This window comes from Oncorhynchus kisutch, linkage group LG3, assembly GCF_002021735.2.
Source record: "Oncorhynchus kisutch isolate 150728-3 linkage group LG3, Okis_V2, whole genome shotgun sequence".
Lineage (NCBI taxonomy): Eukaryota > Metazoa > Chordata > Actinopteri > Salmoniformes > Salmonidae > Oncorhynchus > Oncorhynchus kisutch.
The window spans coordinates 57,142,887-57,162,453 of record NC_034176.2 but is presented as its reverse complement, the minus strand read 5'-3'; the positions used below and the strand labels follow the sequence as shown (position 1 = coordinate 57,162,453).

General features: G+C 47.4%; 1 protein-coding gene across 1 annotated transcript in view; it reads right to left on the bottom strand.

Moving 5' to 3' along the window:
- Nucleotides 1-19,567, bottom strand: part of LOC109886904 (coiled-coil domain-containing protein 102A) — a 67,917-nt gene that overhangs the window by 25,677 nt on the left and 22,673 nt on the right. The window contains exons 2-6 of the mRNA XM_031809445.1: nt 11,664-12,405; nt 9,630-9,847; nt 7,071-7,179; nt 5,868-5,984; nt 4,941-5,150 (exon numbers count right to left, since the gene is read on the bottom strand). Coding sequence (XP_031665305.1) covers nt 4,941-5,150; nt 5,868-5,984; nt 7,071-7,179; nt 9,630-9,847; nt 11,664-12,314 — 1,305 coding nt within the window. The 5' untranslated portion in view covers nt 12,315-12,405. The remainder of the gene's footprint in view (nt 1-4,940; nt 5,151-5,867; nt 5,985-7,070; nt 7,180-9,629; nt 9,848-11,663; nt 12,406-19,567) is intronic.

Sequence of the window (19,567 nt, the reverse complement as noted above, 5' to 3'; positions counted from 1 at the left end):
GAGATGGGGAGAGAGAGAGAGATGGGGGAGAGAAAGAACAGAGTGAGTGCGTTAGCTTGAGCTCTTTACTCTGTCTTTCTTTGATGTTTCAAACAGCTGATGTTTGAATTCTGTAGCTTGTACAGGGTTGACCTCAGGGGAGGCTGGTGGAAGGAACTATGGGAGGACGGGCTCACACTGATGGCTGGAATTGGATCAATGGAACGGAGTCAAACACGTTGTTTCCATGTGTTTGGTACCATTTCATCTGATTCCATTCCAGCCATTACAATGAGCCCATCCTCCTATAGCTCCTCCCACTAGCCTCCTCTGGTTGACCTGGTGATCTCTCTCTCTCTCTCTCTCTCTCTCTCTCTCTCTCTCTCTCTCTCTCTCTCTCTCTGTCTCCCACACAGCCGCTTCACACAGTACTAGGAACTGTGCTTCCACATTCATCTTTAACCTAAGATTTGTTTACGCACAGATGTCTGGATCTGTGTATGAAGCTGCAACAGAATCCCGCTGCGCTCTATATTAAATATCATTTCTGTACTGGCATCTGAACATGTGTCACATCGTTTACTAGGGCGTCATAATGTGGAGGAACGCAGTGTTGGCAGAGAAATTAGAGAAACGTGTGAGTAAGTGTAAGTCCTTGTGTGTGAGAGACAGAGATCGGGGTTAAACTGTACATGTGTGTGTGTCTGTGTGTGTGTGTGTGTCAGTGAGGGCAGGGGCTTGTCTCTGCACATAGGGGGATTCATCTTATTCATCGAGCATCAAAGATGAAGCCCGGTGTATAATATTCTAATATATAGCCGAGCAGTTCTCCTTGTCACCTTCAGCATATGTAGCAGTCTATAATCATCTACAGAGGCTTCATGATTAACTACCTGCAACGCAGACACACACACACACACACACTCACACTCACACACACGCAGGCACACGCACAGACAGACACATATGCATGAGCACACACACACGCAGATGGTGAGACGGTAGGGTAAGCCAGATCTCAGTGGGGATGCTGGCGACGGTAAAGGGTGTATGCTTCTTGGCTGGGCCACAGTTGGCTAGAGGGACGGCCCATTGACGGCCCATTGTTACAGACTGGTACTACGAAGAAGGGACTCACCTCCTAGAAAATAACATGGATCAAAGTCAACAACAACCAACAAACAGTCCACAACCACTTCTTCAAAAAAGACAACCTACAGCACCAGGACAATTCCAGTTTAAAGGATGCTGTAGAGTTAGTACTGCTGATAGGCTCACACACACAGACAGACAGGCAGGCAGACAGACAGACAGACAGAACGCTATCTCACATAGGGAGACAGGGCTTGGCCTTGTACGAGACATCTGGGAGGAGGAAGAGTAGAGATAGACTGTAGGGAACACAGGGGTAGTGTGTGTCAGACAGCTTAGACAGCACACTGATAAACCACGGGCCTGCTCTACAGGATGTGACCGGCACTGTGGCTCTCAGCTCTGATTAAATACATGTATCAAACCTCTCTTTACCTCTCTCTCTCTCTCTGCACTTTACTTTCCTCATCAATAGGCTGCAGTTTAACTTGTCTTCAATGTGACCAATGGAACCATTACACACACACACACACACACACACACACACACACACACACACACACACACACACACACACACACACACACAGGGGGAACAAACCCACAGTAGCCTACACACCCAGACGGATGACAACACACAGGAACACACACAAACACATTCCCATTCCCCCTCTCTCTCCTCAGGCCATTTGAATTGCACCGCGACAGAGGACATCAATCTCCTAGCTGGCCGTGAGTTGTTCAGAAAGCCTGGGCTGGGGATGGGTATGATTTTGGTATCAATCACACTTTGTTCTTTGTCGGTGTCGCCACAGTGTCTTAATCGCTCTGCGTGTTTCTCTCCCCCTGTCTCGATCGATACCCTGCCTCAACAACACACAGGGAAGGACATCCATCAGCCACACAGTCTCAGTGTCTCCAGGCCTGGCCTATTTGTATACTGGAGACACACACACATCCTATTCCTTATCTGGGTTTGATATACTTGATGCTTGGCCTCTTCTTTTCAGGTCTTCTACTCTCCACACTCTCACTTCCTCCCTGTTGTCCTCTTTCTTTCGCTACCATCCTTCATCCATCCATCTTTTTGCTCCTCCTCCCTCTCGCCACCCCACCCTGGCTGACAGAGAGTGTGTGAGAATGACTGGATGAGAGAGAGAGAGAGAGAATGAATGAGTTGAGTGGGTGGGTGAGAGAACGAGTGAGTGAGTGAGTGAGTGAGTGAGTGAGTGAGTGAGTGAGTGAGTGAGTGAGCGAGCAAGTGGGCGGAAGAGCGAGTAAATAAGTTGCTAAAGGAGAGTGAGTGTTGAGTGAGAGTGCGGGGGAGAGAGAGAGAGATAGAGAGAGAGAGAGAGGGAGAGAGAGAGAGAGAGAGAGAGAGAGAGAGAGAGAGAGAGAGAGAGAGAGAGAGAGAGTGAACGAGTGATGCAGGGTGCTTTAGGCCCAGTCTATAAATCTGGGGATCCTGGAGAGAGACGGACGGTGCTCATAACGAGCCAACACCGAATGTTTTTATTCCGCCATAGATTCCTCAAACAGGGCACAGCTGGACCCAGAGATTACACCCAGACAGAGATAGATCGAGAGGGAAGAATGGCGGGAGGGAGGGACAGATGGAGGGAGAGCAGCATATCCTCTCGTCTCCTCTATTCTCTCTCAGTGGTGACCCGAGCTGTCGCCCGTGATCAGTTGCCACAGAGTGCGGCGCTCTCATTCCACAGCAGCCAGCTAGAGACTCTGTCTGATGAACACATGCTTCGTACGTGCCCGATGAGAGGCATATTTCCTACGTGTCCAACAACCAGGCAGAGACCTAACGACTAGAGATTATTCACAGCCATACAGCGTGTAATGCGTAAAAGCACTGGTGGGATGGCTACATGCCATGCAGTGCACTGAGCCCAATCCAACATGATGCATTCATGTCATCTAGTGCACAAGGACACTACCCAGTCGGAACAGGCCACCTGCTCTTGACGGATAAGGGTCCTTAATCTCTGTGACATGGGCAGAATTTATGGACAGCACGGGATAATTGGGTCCTGTGGCAGTGTAGCACTGTGCATGGCGGGGACAGATTTGAATTGAAGATTTCAAGGTCCCCCCCCCATCTCCATCTCCATCTGCCGGTCTGTGTGCTCCACATTCACTTTCCTTTCCACTCCTCTCTCTGTCTCCCAGTTCATGTGAGACTATTTGCAGATAAGTATCCCTCGGGGTGGAAGGCATGACGTGTGTTAATCCTACAGCCTAGAGGTTAAGTGTGTTGTGCCAGCTAGCGAACCGTCTCTGGTTGGAATCCACGACGAAATACACACAACAATAAAAAGGTGTTGATGTGCCATTACTCCTGTATTTCATTTGGGATAAGAGTGTTTGATAAATGACTCGCATGTAAATGTCCTAGTCACAGGTAGGGCGGAGAATTGCCACAGACCTTATGATATTATCATGACGCTGAGGCGATTTGATGTTCTGAACATGTTGCTCCCCGAGTGTACAAAACAGTAGGAACACCTGCTCTTTCCATGACACAGACTGACCAGGTGAATCCAGGTGAAAGCTATGATCGCTTATTAAGGTCCCTGTTACATCCACTTCAACCAGTGTAGATGAAGGGGAGGAGAGGTTAAAGAAGGATTTTGAAGCCTTGAGACAACTGAGACATGGATTGTGTTGTGTGCCATTCAGAGGGTGAATGGGTAAGACAAAGTATTTCAATGCCTTTGAACGGGGTATGGTAGTAGGTGGCAGGTGCACCGGTTTGAGTGTGTCAAGAACTTCAACGGTGCTGGGTTTTCCACATTCATCAGTTTCCTGTGTGTATCAAGAATGGTCCACCACCCAAAGGACATCCAGGCAACTTGACACAACCGTGGGACGTATTGGAGTCAACATTGGCCAGCATCTCTACGGAATGCCTTTGACACCTTGTAGTCCATGCCCAGACGAATTGAGGCTGTTCTGACACATTTTTATATATTTTTTTATTTATTTACAAATCGATACCTGGTGTCAAATATCGGGGACGGCAGGGTAGCCTAGTGGTTAGAGCGTTGGACTAGTAACCGAGAGGTTGCGAGATCGAATCCCTGAGCTGAACAAGGCAGTTTTCCCACTAGGCTGTCATTGAAAATAAGAATTTGTTCTTAACTGACTTGCCTAGTTAAATAAAAAATCTATATGATATTGTTTCATGAGCCTAGGACCTAGAGGCAGCATTTAGCTATTATGCCCCCAGCCTCTGGATCAGAGACCCTGAGGGGGGACAACACTGTGGACATATTTTAAAGAGATCTTAAAACACACCTTTTAAGCTTTGCTTTTCTTTGGGGTGCTTGTTCCGTCGTTTAGTTTTCAATAAAGGTGAATCAAATACAACCACCGACTGTTTCCTCATTGCTGTTGCTCTAAGATGGCAACTCAGTGCAATTGCACATCTGCCAATTGAATCTCAACAAGGAAACAGCCTGTGGTTGTATTTGATTCACCTTTATTGAAAGTATGGATTTCAGCAAACAAAGAAAAAGCACACAACTAGAGGGCAAACATAGGTACAAGGTTAGCGTTTCATCATTTACATTTTTGGAATTATTGACATTGGGCGAATCGATGTATTCCACAAAGCCTGGTCTCTTGCAGCACTCCCTTGGTGGAGTTCATCAGAAACTCCATTCACCTTGAAGTGGAGTTTAGTCAGCTACATGAAATCGTAGGTGCTTGGGTAAAAGCCGGGGGGTGTATGAAACCACTCCTGGGTAGACCACACTAGTGAACCTCCCATATGTGCCTTAGTCAGAGGTGCACAGAACGGGGGAGTCAGAGGTGCAAGGGGGGGGGGGGGGGGGGGTTCCTGCTCTCTGCGCTCACCTTGTTCCTCTCAAACAGCTCAGTCTGGATGGTCTTGAGGTCAGTGTCCAGGGCACTGGCCGCCTGCCGCCGTTTACGGGCCAGCTGTTCCTCCAGGTCCTCCGTCTGCGCCCGCAGCTTCTTGTTGTCCCTCTCAAGCGCCAGCTTCTCGGTCTCCAGGCGCTCCCGCCGGCCCCACTCGGCAGCGTTCTCCACCTGCAGCCGCTCCATCTGAGGAGGAGTGGGAGGAGGAGGGAAAACCATGTCAAATCAGAGGGAGAGGAACGAGGTCAGAGGGAACGTTGAATCAACCAATCGCTGTACCAGAGGGGAATATGCAGTCAGTCAGTCAGAGCACCAGTGTCCAGGTCGTGACAGTAAAGCCCTTTGTAAACGCTCGACAAGTGAAGGGGCTCTCCATTAGCATTTTTATCATACTCTCCTTTCCTTCAGCCCGAGCCTGCCAGCCACCAGAGCAGAGCCATTAAACATGCTCAGGGTGTATTCTCACGGCTGATATTTGAGCGGCGTTGAGCCGGGAGGATGTTGCTGCTGGGGCAATGAGGAAGAATACAGGAGAGGGAGAGAAAAGAGAGGAGAGGCGTGAGGCACGTGGGGCTGACAGTGGACTGGTGTCGGGCCCCCGGGGGCCGCTCCTCTGAGGGGGGACAGGCGATGGGAGGAAGGCGCTCTAAAAGAACACTTCAAAGGAGAGGACCTGTTCCACTCCACCATAAGCCACAGGCGTGAAATATACTCTCCAAAAATGACAACTTAGTACGTGAGGGACACACTGACCACCCAGCCAGCTCCCACATCCACCATGTCAACTAGTGGGTCACAGTTAGAGACAAGTGTCAACTTGAGTTCAATTGATGTTGGATTTGAGATCCATTACAACCCATTATAGATGCTTAAAAGCCAACTGGCTGTGTGCTTAAGCCTCACCTCTGCTCGTAGCTCGGCCAGTTTCTTGTCCATACTAGTGCGTGCTCCCAGCTCATCCTCCAGGTCCTCAGACATACGACCCAACTCATCCTGGTGTACCTCCTTCAACATGTTGAGCTGAGAGAGAGAGAGAGAGAGAGAGAGAGAGAGAGAGAGAGAGAGAGAGAGAGAGAGAGAGAGAGAGAGAGAGAGAGAGAGAGAGAGAGAGGGAAAGAGAGAGAGAGGGAAAGAGAGAGAGAGGAGAGAGAGAGAGGGAAAGAGAGAGAGAGGAGAGAGAGAGAGGGAAAGAGAGAGAGAGAGAGAGAGAGAGAGAGAGAGAGAGAGAGAGAAAAGAGAGAGAGAGAGAGAGAGAGAGATGGATACAGCCAGACAGCAGGAACTTCTACAGGTGTTAAGCTCCTTGGTAAAAATATTGGCATCCATGGTCTTAGTGTTTGTTCGCTCTCCTCCTATAAACTGAGACGCCTTCAAGGTTGATACGCTCCCATACAACATGACGTTCTCACTCAGCTATGGAGGCTACAGTGTTTTCTCCCTTTAACCCCGGAGATCCCACCGTGGTCCAGGCACATAATGCGCACCTGCCACAACTCAACCTTCACCTCTCCTTCTCTGCGCTCTCCTTCTCATCAAATATTCATTCCCGCTCTCACTGTTCTCATCCCTCTCATCTCTCCTCTCTCCTCTCCTCTCCTCTTCTCATCTCCTCTACCACCTCTTCTCTTCTCCTCCCTTGATGATATCCAGAGAGATTCTTCAGTCTTCACTGACTACCCTGCCAGTCCATTCATGGTTTTCCAATAACATCGACAGACAGACAGACACACACACACACACACACACACACACACACACACACACACACACACACACACACACACACACACACACACACACAGAGCTTGTCTGCTCTGAGCACAGAGTGCCTCCTAGTGGCAGTCTCTTGTAAACACACCCTGAGCCAGCGGCTCTGGCTCTTTGAAGCTGCTGTCTCAGCAGGTGTGTCTGTGTGAGGTGGATGTGTGCCAGTCTGCCAGGCTGTATTGACGTAGGTATGGGGGGGTATGGCCAATATGATGTCAACACTTCTAAGGCCACCAGGATCAAAGGGCTGACGTTTGATGCCTTTACCCCATTTGATGTATACGTCCCCTGGACGGGTGTTTGAGGGATCGGGAAGGTAGAAGTGACCCTCAATCTCACCTGTTTCATGGCCTCCTGCTTGGTCTTGTTCTGCTCCTCGTATTTGAGTTTCCATTGGTTCAGCTCTGTTTCCAGCTTTTCTATGCTCTTGCTGAGTGCATGCTTATCCCTGGGGAGAGAAGAGAAGTTGGTTAAATACTGCTCGAGCAACATAGGTGATGACTATTCAACAGAGATAGATCCCAAACCTTCAGAGAACCATCGAAAACATACACACTATTAGTTCTGAATATTTAATACAGGAAAATAGCTGTGCCTATTCAATATGTTTTTTGAAGGAAGAGACTTGACAGAACCGGTGTCCCCAAAATCCATGATGCCATCCACACCGAGTTGGATAGATGTCGTGGCTGGCTAAAAGTGACAGCTGACTTCAACATTCTGGGTGAATATAAATGTCTTCTCCTGAGGTCAGCAAGGTGCCTATGGCACTGACAGAATGAATGGTCCAGAATGTTGCAGAATAGCCCTACAGAACCCAGTCTTACAGACAGACGGGCTCTGCCAGATTGGTGGACCTGAAGATGCAGACCAATCACTAGCGGGGAAATCAGCAGCCTCCAGAGAGCTCAGAAAACAGTTATGATTCTAATGGAAAAGATCATGGGGCTGATGGCAGTGTTGGCGATAGCAGGAAGCTGCAGCGGTGCCAGAGCCGAGCTCAGGCCAAAAAAAACAGGAGGCTCTGCTTGTAAATTATGAGACTGGCATCTCAGCCAGGGTGGAACAGAGAAGAGACAGAGCAGTTACGAGTCTACACTTTCCATACACTCAACACTAATGCAAATTTGATCATGAAATATGATGGACGGATGAATTGTGAAAGGTGTCTCGCACGGCTCCAAATTCCATACGAGCTATAATACAGTGGGGCAAAAAAGTATTTAGTCAGCCACAAATTGTGCAAGTTCTCCCACTTAAAAAGATGAGAGATGCCTGTAATTTTCATCATAGGTACACTTCAACTATGACAGACAAAATGAGAAAAAAAATTCCAGAAATCACATTGTAAGATTTTTTATGAATTTATTTGCAAATTATGGTGGAAAATAAGTATTTGGTCAATAACAAAAGTTTCTCAATACTTTGTTATATACCCTTTGTTGGCAATGACAGAGGTCAAACGTTTTCTGTAAGTCTTCACAAGGTTTTCACACACTGTTGCTGGTATTTTGGCCCATTCCTTCATGCAGATCTCCTCTAGAGCAGTGATGTTTTGGGGCTGTTGCTGAGAAACACGGACTTTCAACTCCCTCCAAAGATTTTCTATGGGGTTGAGATCTGGAGACTGGCTAGGCCACTCCAGGCCCTTGAAATGCTTCTTACGAAGCCACTCCTTCGATGCCCGGGCGGTGTGTTTGGGATCATTGTCATGCTGAAAGTCCCAGCCACGTTTCATCTTCAATGCCCTTGCTGATGGAAGGAGGTTTTCACTCAAAATCTCACGATACATGACCCCATTCATTCTTTCCTTTACACGGATCAGTCGTCCTGGTCCCTTTGCAGAAAAACAGCCCCAATGCATGATGTTTCCACCCCCATGCTTCACAGTAGGTATGGTGTTCTTTGGATGCAACTCAGCATTCTTTGTCCTCCAAACAGGACGGGTTGAGTTTTAACCAAAAAGTTATATTTTGGTTTCATCTGACCATATGACATTCTCCCAATCTTCTTCTGGATCATCCAAATGCTCTCTAGCAAACTTCAGACGGGCCTGGACATATACTGGCTTAAGCAGGGGGACACGTCTGGCACTGCAGGATTTGAGTCCCTGGCGGCGTAGTGTGTTACTGATGGTAGGCTTTGTTACTTTGGTCCCAGCTCTCTGCAGGTCATTCACTAGGTCCCCCCGTGTGGTTCTGGGATTTTTGCTCACCGTTCTTGCGATCATTTTGACCCCACGGGGTGAGATCTTGCGTGGAGCCCCAGATTGAGGGAGATTATCAGTGGTCTTGTATGTCTTACATTTCCTAATAATTGCTCACACAGTTGATTTCTTCAAACCAAGCTGCTTACCTATTGCAGATTCAGTCATCCCAGCCTGGTGCAGGTCTACAATTTTGTTTCTGGTGTCCTTTGACAGCTCTTTGGTCTTGGCCATAGTGGAGTTTGGAGTGTGACTGTTGGAGGTTGTGGACAGGTGTCTTTTATACTGATAACAAGTTCAAACAGGTGCCATTAATACAGGTAACGAGTGGAGGACAGAGGAGCCTCTTAAAGAAGAAGTTACAGGTCTGTGAGAGCCAGAAATCTTGCTTGTTTGTAGGTGACCAAATACTTATTTTCCACCATAATTTGCAAATAAATTCATTAAAAATCCTACAATGTGATTTTCTGGATTTTTTTTCTCATTTTGTCTGTCATAGTTGAAGTGTACCTATGATGAAAATTACAGGCCTCTCTCATCTATATAAGTGGGAGAACTTGCACAATTGGTGGCTGACTAAATATTTTTTTGCCCCACTGTATGTCTGAGGAAAGCACCTTCACATACTTGAACATTCCTCAACCTCTCTAAACATGGTCTTCCTTCCTACTCCCTTGATCCCCTCTCCTTACTCGCGTTCCTTGAGCAGGACCTTCTGTGATTCGTCGAGGCGGAGCTGGAGGGCGTTGATCTTGCCGGGGTCCTCCTCCATGGCAGCGATGTCATCCCAGAGCAGCCGGCTGCGGTCCTGACGACTCAGGGCAGAACGCAGGCTGCTGGCACTACGGGCGTCCCACGAGTCTGGACCTTCCGCCTTGGACCTCAGCACGGACTCCAACAGCTCCAGCTCCTAGGGGAAGGGAGGGATAGAAAGAACAGAATGACAAGTGGAAGGGAGTGAGGGAGGGACCGAGGGCATAAGTAAACGGGAGAATCCGGGAGAATGACCAGAAAGGAGAGAGGAAAGAGGAAGAGGGATCTATGCAACTTCATTCACTGTTAGTCGACACCTGTTGTTTACGAAGCATGTGACAGATAACATTTGATTTGAATAGATGAACCATGCAGGGGAGTCACCCCACTCTGAAACCCGACGTCAGCCATCACAGCTCCACTCCAAGCGAGAAGGCTGGAGAGCGAAGCGGACTCCTAGATATTTACTTTTCTTAATTAAACCCCACCAGGGAGCCAGGTTTTTTCCTAGCTCAACAGCACCGGTACAGCAGCTATCATATTATCCCCTATCCCAATTTCCTGTCTGTAAAAATGTAATTCCCGGGCCGTTTCACTGAGTAATCAAACACTGCCTTTTTCTTTCTGCCTCTTCATGTCTCTGGGAGCCACACAGGGCTCCGGACCCTCTGCCAACTTCCTGTTACTGGGAGAGCTGAGCACAAGAGCACAACCAACAGACGGGAGGGAAAAACACAGGCTGTTACCAGTGGTGGCCAGCAGGGGGACCTAGAGGTTAATGTATGAGGTGGAGGTGAGCGGGTAGCGCCGCTCCTCTCACTCAGCCCGCCACATGTGGAAGCAATCAGCGTGTCTGTGTAAGACTGAGGGAGAGAACAATGAAGGGGCAGGAAATGGGATTGTATGTGAGCATCCCCACAATGCCCAGCTCAGCTTCATGCTGCTGTTTATCCAACGGTGAGTTATTACAAATGGCCAGCTGCTTGCCTAGGGAGAACTCAGTGTGTATGTTGGCCCATGGTGAGCCACTGAGGAAGAATCTGACTGGACATTCTCCTCCAGGTTGCCTTGTATGTCTTCTCATTATTCACTTATTTTCTGTGTTCCCTTTGGCTCCAGACTGGGAAAATGAGCACGGTTATCGCCATTGCCTTTCATGCCTGAAGTGAACCTCCTGCTCTGTACGGGTGTGAAAGTGTGTCTGACGAGTGTTTCCATGGAAACGGAAAGCCCCCCCCCCCCCCATGTGTGAGTTGGCTGAAGGTCAAGTCAGATTGCTAATGACACTGATCTGTATTCACTGCTGCTTGAGATGCATACAGCTGAACACCCCGTGCCACGATTCACGTTTTCCCTAAAAACAGAAACCTCATCTTGTCCAGCTCTCAACAACGAGTTTTAAAAGAGTTGAATACACCTGATGAGCTCAGGGAGGTTTATTTTATTTTATTTTGACTGTGTGTCTAGTTGACAACGGTACATCTGAGGACACCAACAGCTACAACGCCTTCCAATCATGCAAGATGACAGGCTTTTCTGTGACAGGAAGCTTGTTTCATTCCCTGTGTCTAACAGGGAATTATCCCTTCCCTTCAAAATGTCTGAAAATATGAGGCTCATAGAGAGAGAATTGGGTTCCAAGGCTGCAGTACCCAATCTGTGCCCCCTGGGTAGAAGATAGGGTTGTGCAGGAGGGGGGGGATTCTATTTTAAGAACAACAGCTACACTTCAGCAGAGCTCCCACTGAAGCACAATGCTGGAGGTTAAGCTCTGAGACATATCTGCTGGCTGGCTCTTCATTACCAAGATGAAACACTGGCCTAAATAAGTGACTGATGCTCTATCTTCTACCAAGACCTCAGACCAACCTTCCTCTGTGCAACCTATTCTCTGACTGTTCTGGGTTATAGAGTACTGGAGTGTGTCTCTTACTGACATTGTTTGGGTCTAGAGTGTGTGACCATTCTCTCACCTTCTGTCTGTCAGGTTTATCTGTGTCCACATCTCTCACTGGTTCCTGTTCTGGTGACCCGTGCCCCTCGCCCACCCTGTCCTGCTTACTGTCCACAAGGGGCTGTGAGGAGGAGGAGGATGGGGTGGAGGAGGAGGAAGGTGGTGCTGAGGGGGCGTGGGAGGGTGAGGCCTGGTCAGCACGGAGACGCAGTGCTTCCTGTCTGAGTGTCTCGTTCTCCGAGGCCAGTTCCTGCCGCTCCCGCCTTGCGCCTGTCAGCTCCTTGGTCAGGGCGTCCAGCCTCTGTCGGAGCTGCCGCACCTCGTCCCGTGCCCGGTTCCTCTCGGAGCGCACCTTGCTCCACTTCTCCCTCCAGTTGGCTGTGCAGTCCGACCACCAGCGCATAGTCTTCTCCATTTGGGCAGCTCGCGCCCTGGCCTCCTCCAGCTCCCTCAGACGCAGCTCCTCACGGCTCTCCCAGTCCCCAGACTCACCCAGGCCAGGGGAGAGCAGCAGAGGAGGGCTGGAGCTGGGGGTGCCCCCCGTGGGGCTGGGCGTGTGGGTCAGGCTATCAGGAGAGCGGACCCTGTCCGGCCCCAGGCCCAGGCCACAGAGCAGGCCCGCCCCGGACTTAGCGGCCTCGGCCATGTGGGGGCTAGGGGTGTGGTTCATCACTGAGCCGATGATGATCCAGGAAAAAGCAGGAAACACAAGCGATGCTGTGCACTCAGGAGTGCATGGTCATCTTTACTCAGTTGGCTACCTGCAGATTCAAACACAAAACAGAGACACTGGTTAGTTGGACAGTACTAGGGCTGTTGCGGTGACTATTACCGCCACACCGGCGGTCACGAGTCATGAAGGCAGTCAAATTCCACATGACCGTTTAGTCACTATAATTAGGCTTCTCCAAGCTCTGATGCTGCTGGTCATTAGTAGCCTGCCAAACTTGCTAACTGCCTGGTACTCAGCACTCTATTGTCCCTCTAATCACTCTGACAATGCAAATCGAATCGAACATCTAATCAAACACTTCATGAGAGCCCATGAGCTCATGTTGCGCAACATTTCTATAGGCTATGCAAATGCGGGAGAAAACAGAGTGATGGTCTCTACTAAAAAAAGGAGGATCAGCTTTCTATAGGCTAAGGCTAGGACTACTATATTTATTTCTCAACTCTCCTAATATTGCTTATATTTACAACAGGAGTATAGCCAACCTGGCTGGCATGAAAATAAACCATGGGGAAAAGCGTCCTCCATTCGCTATTTAAGTGCATAGATGACAAGTATTTCTTCCCCGCGTAAAACAATGGCTTTTTTTTTTTACTTGTTCGAATCATAGTCGCACACCTCATGCAGCCTTGCCCATAGGCCTATATGTTTTAATAAGCTTTGTATCACAACTAAAGTGGGCAAATAACTTCTTAAAATGAAACACATGAAACCGCTTTACAAGGGGTGTAGAGCCTAACTGGCATGCATAAGCAGCGTGTGAGTTTCAAGTTTGGGGAAGATCATTTTCACCATAATGCACCTTTATATTAAAAGCATTACATGCATAATTGCATTTGCGGCCACTTTTGATTATGGTCTTTTTTCCGCTAATGGAACATTCGCCTACTACCATGTGAGCATTGCTGCGCTTATAATGTGAAGAAATAGCCTAGTTTATCAACATTTTAAAGCTAAACGTTCTGATCTGTTGAGTCAGCCACATTTCATAAAAAGGTTTGTATTCATTTGGGATCTATCGCATCCCACAACTGTCCCAGACTATGTTTGGAATATTTATTTATCGCACAGAATAGAATTGGTTCGACTTTTGTACTGTGGGGGATAGTAGATTGACATAGGCTAGTGCTTTTGCTGTTCGTTAGGCCTACTCATCTCATCTCGAAAAAAAACATCTTCAATATGCACCTCGGAATTGGATTGGGACGCGCGCTGTTGCGTCCCCGACGTGTCTGTCTTAACTTGTAGCCTGTGAGAAAGACCCGATCATGTGACAGAGAGCAGTGTGAGGGAGAGACGCTTCGGATTGCACAGCGCACACGGAGAAGGGCACAATGCAGCCCCGCGGACAGGAAAAGGCATGGATTTTTTTAGGGTGCATTACGGCCACAAAGGGGATTGCTGTCGTGAAATTCGAGGAATTATGAAGTGCTTGTCACTTGTGAGAGACTATTGAAGTGTGTACAGAAGTGTGTACAGAAGTGTGTACAGCCTTCGCAAAATAGTATTTTGAATACTATAAAATAATATAAAATAACGCCACGGAATTATAAGCAAATCTTGTCTGCTAAATGAACTAGCGTAGCCCACAGCCATTAGGCATAGCCACATCAGGACCTAACATGAAGACAACTCAGAGTGTGCTATTCTGTTCTTCTGAAATTGACTACATTTCCTTCATTTCATGCTTCTTTAGACTTGTCTAAAATAAACAATGGACTTTTTGTGAAGTTGTAGGCTATATTACTTTTACAAGATTTATGACTTTTCCAAGATGGCATAGCAGTTCAGACGTCTTTTGTCCTCGTCTTGTCGTGTCCCGTATATATATATATATTTACAACTTTTTTCACATACCTTTTTATATATATTTTTTAATTTTCCATAAACTCATCTTCAAAACACTCTCCTGCAACCCGCCTCACCAATTTATATTTATAAAAAAATTATTATTTACCTCAAATCTGTAATCCTCCAAGAAGCTAGCCAGAAACTAGCCAGAAGCTAGCCAAGAGCTAGCCAGAAGCTAGCCAGAAGCTAATCCAGAAGCTAATCAGAAGCTAATCAGAAGCTAGTTAGCTTCTTTACTGGCTAATCGTTAGTATTCAGCTAACCACGGTTTGTGGTCATCAGCTATCCTTTAGCTCGAAAATGAATCCAGGCCCTGCAGTGCCTAGCTCCACTCCTATTCCCCAGGCGCTCTCTTTTGACGACTTCTGTAACCGTAATAGCCTTGGTTTCATGCATGTTAACATTAGAAGCCTCCTCCCTAAGTTTGTTCTATTCACTGCTTTAGCACACTCTGCAAACCCGGATGTTCTAGCTGTGTCTGAATCCTGGCTTAGGAAGACCATCAAAAATTCTGAAATTTGAATCACAAACTACAACATTTTCAGACAAGATAGAACTGCCAAAGGGGGCGGTGTTGCAATCTACTGCAAAGATAGCCTGCAGAGTTCTGTCCTACTATCCAGGTCTGTACTCAAACAATTTGAACTTCTACTTTTAAAAATCCACCTCTCTAAAAACAAGTCTCTCACCGTTGCCGCCTGCAATAGACCACCCTCTGCCCCCAGCTGTGCTCTGGACACCATATGTGAACTGATTGCCCCCCATCTATCTTCAGAGCTCGTGCTGCTAGGCGACCTCAACTGGAACATGCTTAACACCCCAGCCATCCTACAATCTAAACTTGATGCCCTCAATCTCACACAAATTATCAATGAACCTACCAGGTACCTCCCCAAAGCCTTAAACACGGGCACCCTCATAGATATCATCCTAACCAACTTGCCCTCTAAATACACCTCTGCAGTCTTCAACCAAGATCTCAGCGATCACTGCCTCATTGCCTGCATCCGTAATGGGTCAGCGGTCAAACGACCTCCACTCATCACTGTCAAACGCTCTCTGAAACACTTCAGCGAGCAGGCCTTTCTAATCGACCTGGCCGGGGTATCCTGGAAGGATATTGATCTCATCCCGTCAGTAGAGGATGCCTGGATATTTTTTTTAAATGCCTTCCTAACCATCTTAAATAAACATGCCCCATTCAAGAAATTTAGAACCAGGAACAGATATAGCCCTTGTTTCTCCCCAGACCTGACTGCCCTTAACCAACACAAAAACATCCTATGGCGTTCTGCATTAGCATCGAACAGCCCCCGTGATATGCAGCTGTTCAGGGAAGCTAGAAACCATTATACACAGGCAGTTAGAAAAGCTATAGCTAGCTTTTTCAAGCAGAAATTTGCTTCCTGCAACACTAACTCAAAAAAGTTCTGTGACACTGTAAAGTCCATGGAGAATAAGAACACCTCCTCCCAGCTGCCCACTGCACTGAAGATAGGAAACACTGTCACCACTGATAAATCCCTCATAATTGAGAATTTCAATAAGCATTTTTCTACGGCTGGCCATGCTTTCCACCTGGCTACTCCTACCCCGGTCAACAGCACTGCACCCCCCACAGCAACTCACCCAAGCCTTCCCCATTTCTCCTTCTCCCAAATCCATTCAGCTGATGTTCTGAAAGAGCTGCAAAATCTGGACCCCTACAAATCAGCCGGGCTAGACAATCTGGACCCTTTCTTTCTCAAATTATCTGCCGAAATTGTTGCCACCCCTATTACTAGCCTGTTCAACCTCTCTTTCGTGTCGTCTGAGATTCCCAAAGATTGGAAAGCAGCTGCGGTCATCCCCCTCTTCAAAGGGGGGGACACTCTTGACCCAAACTGCTACATGCCTTTCTATGGTCTTCGAAAGCCAAGTCAACAAACAGATTACCGACCATTTCGAATCTCACCATACCTTCTCTGCTATGCAATCTGGTTTCAGAGCTGGTCATGGGTGCACCTCAGCCACGCTTAAGGTCCTAAACGATATCTTAACCGCCATCGATAAGAAACATTACTGTACAGCCGTATTAATTGATCTGGCCAAGGCTTTCGACTCTGTCAATCACCACATCCTCATCGGCAGACTCGACAGCCTTGGTTTCTCAAATGGTTGCCTCGCCTGGTTCACCAACTACGTCTCTGATAGAGTTCAGTGTGTCAAATCGGAGGTTCTGCTGTCCGGACCGCTGGCAGTCTCTATGGGGGTGCCACAGGGTTCAATTCTTGGACCGACTCTCTTCTCTGTATACATCAATGAGGTCGCTCTTGCTGCTGGTGAGTCTCTGATCCACCTCTACGCAGATGACACCATTCTGTATACTTCTGGCCCTTCTTTGGACACTGTGTTAACAACCCTCCAGGCAAGCTTCAATGCCATACAACTCTCCAGATTCAGACTTCGGCCTAACACCGTGGCAACTTGCAGTCCAAAGACACCGATGAACCGGTTACCAGGAAAGTATGCAGAAAGACAAATAATCTACAGATAGGTCATCACTAGCATACCACACAACCCAACAGTCCCCGGAAGGTGGGGGGCCCCCCAGATAGCATTTGAATGGCATGCCGTGGCAAAAATGTTTAGAATTACAGGAAACCGTTGTCAACCACATCAAGAAAACATTTGCATTTGCTGACAGTGAGGGTAGATGTGACAGACAGAAAAAGAAGAGAGGATAGTGAATTTATTTGAATTTTTATTTAACTAGGCAGGTCATTTAATAAGAACAAATTCTTATTTACAACGACGGCCTACACGGCCAAACCCTAATGATGCTGGCCAATTGTGCGCCACCCTATGGGACTCCCCATCACAGCCAGTTGTGATAAAGCCTGGAATCGAACCAGGGTCTGTAGTGATGCCTCTAGCGCTGTGAGAGAGAGAGAGAGAGAGAGAGAGAGAGAGAGAGAGAGAGAGAGAGAGAGAGAGAGAGGGGGGGGGCTGGATGAGACCGTTTGAGCTGGTTTCTTGTGAGGGCAGAAACCGAATCTCAGATAATTAATTTCCGATTCCCAGAGGCACCGACAGCATGGTTTATATATGTTTGAGAATGAGGCGACTGAAGAGTCTGGGAGGACTTTGGTGTAAAAGGATATGAATTCTGAAATCAACGCCCCAAACAAACTCTCTGGGGTGTAAAACACGAGATGTGCTTGGAGTCCAGTACAGAATCCCTCGGCTGATCACCCTCAGGGCCTGTATCTGACATGTTCACTGCAACTTAATCACACCAGACCTATAACACAGCGTGTGTGAGGGAGACTCATTTAACGGATCAATTGCATGGCTGAGCCATAATTATTTGCTCTGGCTTAAGGGAGGCTGTTTATATGCTGATGAGAGAGACTAAATATAAAAAATACACCCACCGTAGGCTACTAGTGTGTGGCACGCCAAACGTACAAAGATGCAAATAGCGGAATAAACATAGCAATGATTCTGCAGTTATAGGCCAACACATTAGTCTCAAACACTGAGCAGCAAAGGAACACATTTATGAGGAAAGCTCGTACACCATGCTTTCTCTCAAAGATCTTGTCGAAAATACCATCTCTGTCTCTGACTGTTCTCTGCCTGGTCTCTGTACAAGTGGATATCTTGAGGAATCTCAAACACAAAGGAGATGATATGAAAGACCGGGAGCAGTGCCGTCAGAGATGTATTATGTATCTATGTAACACCTTCACTGCCTGCATTATCCTTGTGATACATATTCTCCATTTCATATTCATTAACATCTCACTATGCCATGCCATTTGAATGTCCCCTCCATATGAACTCCCTGCCTAACCCCCCTAGTAGGCACCCACCTCTCTCACTAATTCACTCTGTCACTCCCCACCAGGGCTCACGCTACAGCTCAGAGACGGTGGTTGGAGTCAGCTGAGGCAGCCCAGTAGAGTAAGGAGATAAACCTCCCACTTCCTATCACCGATACTGAACACTATCCTCTGAGAGTCTTGTCTCGTACTCTCTATAAGGCAGACGGAGACAGAGATGGAGATGGTTTGGGCCCTGTCGCCTTTGTACGATATCTCCGCCAGGGATATGTGACAACGAGCAACTGTCAGGGGGAGATCACCTGTCAAGGTTCCAAAAAGGATGTCAGCCAATGAGCAACATACACAGAAACACACACACGGGCTCCGTCTGCACCACAAACCATCTCTGTTGTCCCCCCGCATGGAAAGGAAATGCTTTTATGGAGAGAAAAAGTGAATATATATAAGTATTAGATGTCGACCGATTAATAGGAATGTAAGAAAGTTAACGTTTAAGTTCCTTGCTCAGAACATGAGAACATATGAAAGTTGGTGGTTCCTTTTAACATGAGTCTTCAATATTCCAGGTAAGAAGTTTTAGGTTGTAGTTATTATAGGAATTATAGGACTATTTCCCTCTATACCATTTGTATTTCATTAACCTTTGACTATTGAATGTTCTTATAGGCACTTTAGTATTGCCAGTGTAACAGTATAGCTTCCGTCCCTCTCCTCGCACCTGCCTGGGCTCAAACCAGCAACACAACGACAACAGCCACCATCGAAGCATCATTACCCATGCAGAGCAAGGGGAACAACTACTAGAAGGCTCAGAGCGAGTGACGTTTGAAACACTATTAGCGCGCGCTAACTAGCTAGCCATTTCACCTCGGTTACACCAGCCTCATCTCGGGAGTTGATAGGCTTGAAGTCATAAACAGTGCAATGCTTGACACACAACGAAGAGCTGCTGGCAAAACGCACAGAAGTGCTGTTTGAATTAATGTTTACGCGCCTGCTTCTGCCTACCACCGCTCAGTCAGATACTTAGATACTTGTATGTTTGTATGCTCAGTCAGATTAAATGCAACGCAGGACACGCTAGATAATATCTAGTAATATCATCAACCATGTGTAGTTAACTAGTGATTATGATTGATCGTTTTTTATAAGATAAGTTTAATGCTAGCTAGCAAGTTACCTTGGCTTACTGCATTCGCGTAACAGGCAGTCTCCTTGTGGAGTGCAACGAGAGAGAGGCAGGTCGTTATTGCGTTGGACTAGTTAACTGTAAGGTTGCAAGAATGGATCCCCCGAGCTGACAAGGTGAAAATCTGTCGTTCTGCCCCTGAACGAGGCAGTTAACCCACTGTTCCTAGGCCGTCATTAAAAATAAGAATGTGTTCTTAACTGACGGCCATTAATCGCCATTCCGATTAATCGGTCGGCTTCTAGTTTAGACCTAGGCCTACATGGAGGGGGCAGTACCGTATGGCTTCAATGAATCAATCAAGCACTAAGTTGCTCCTC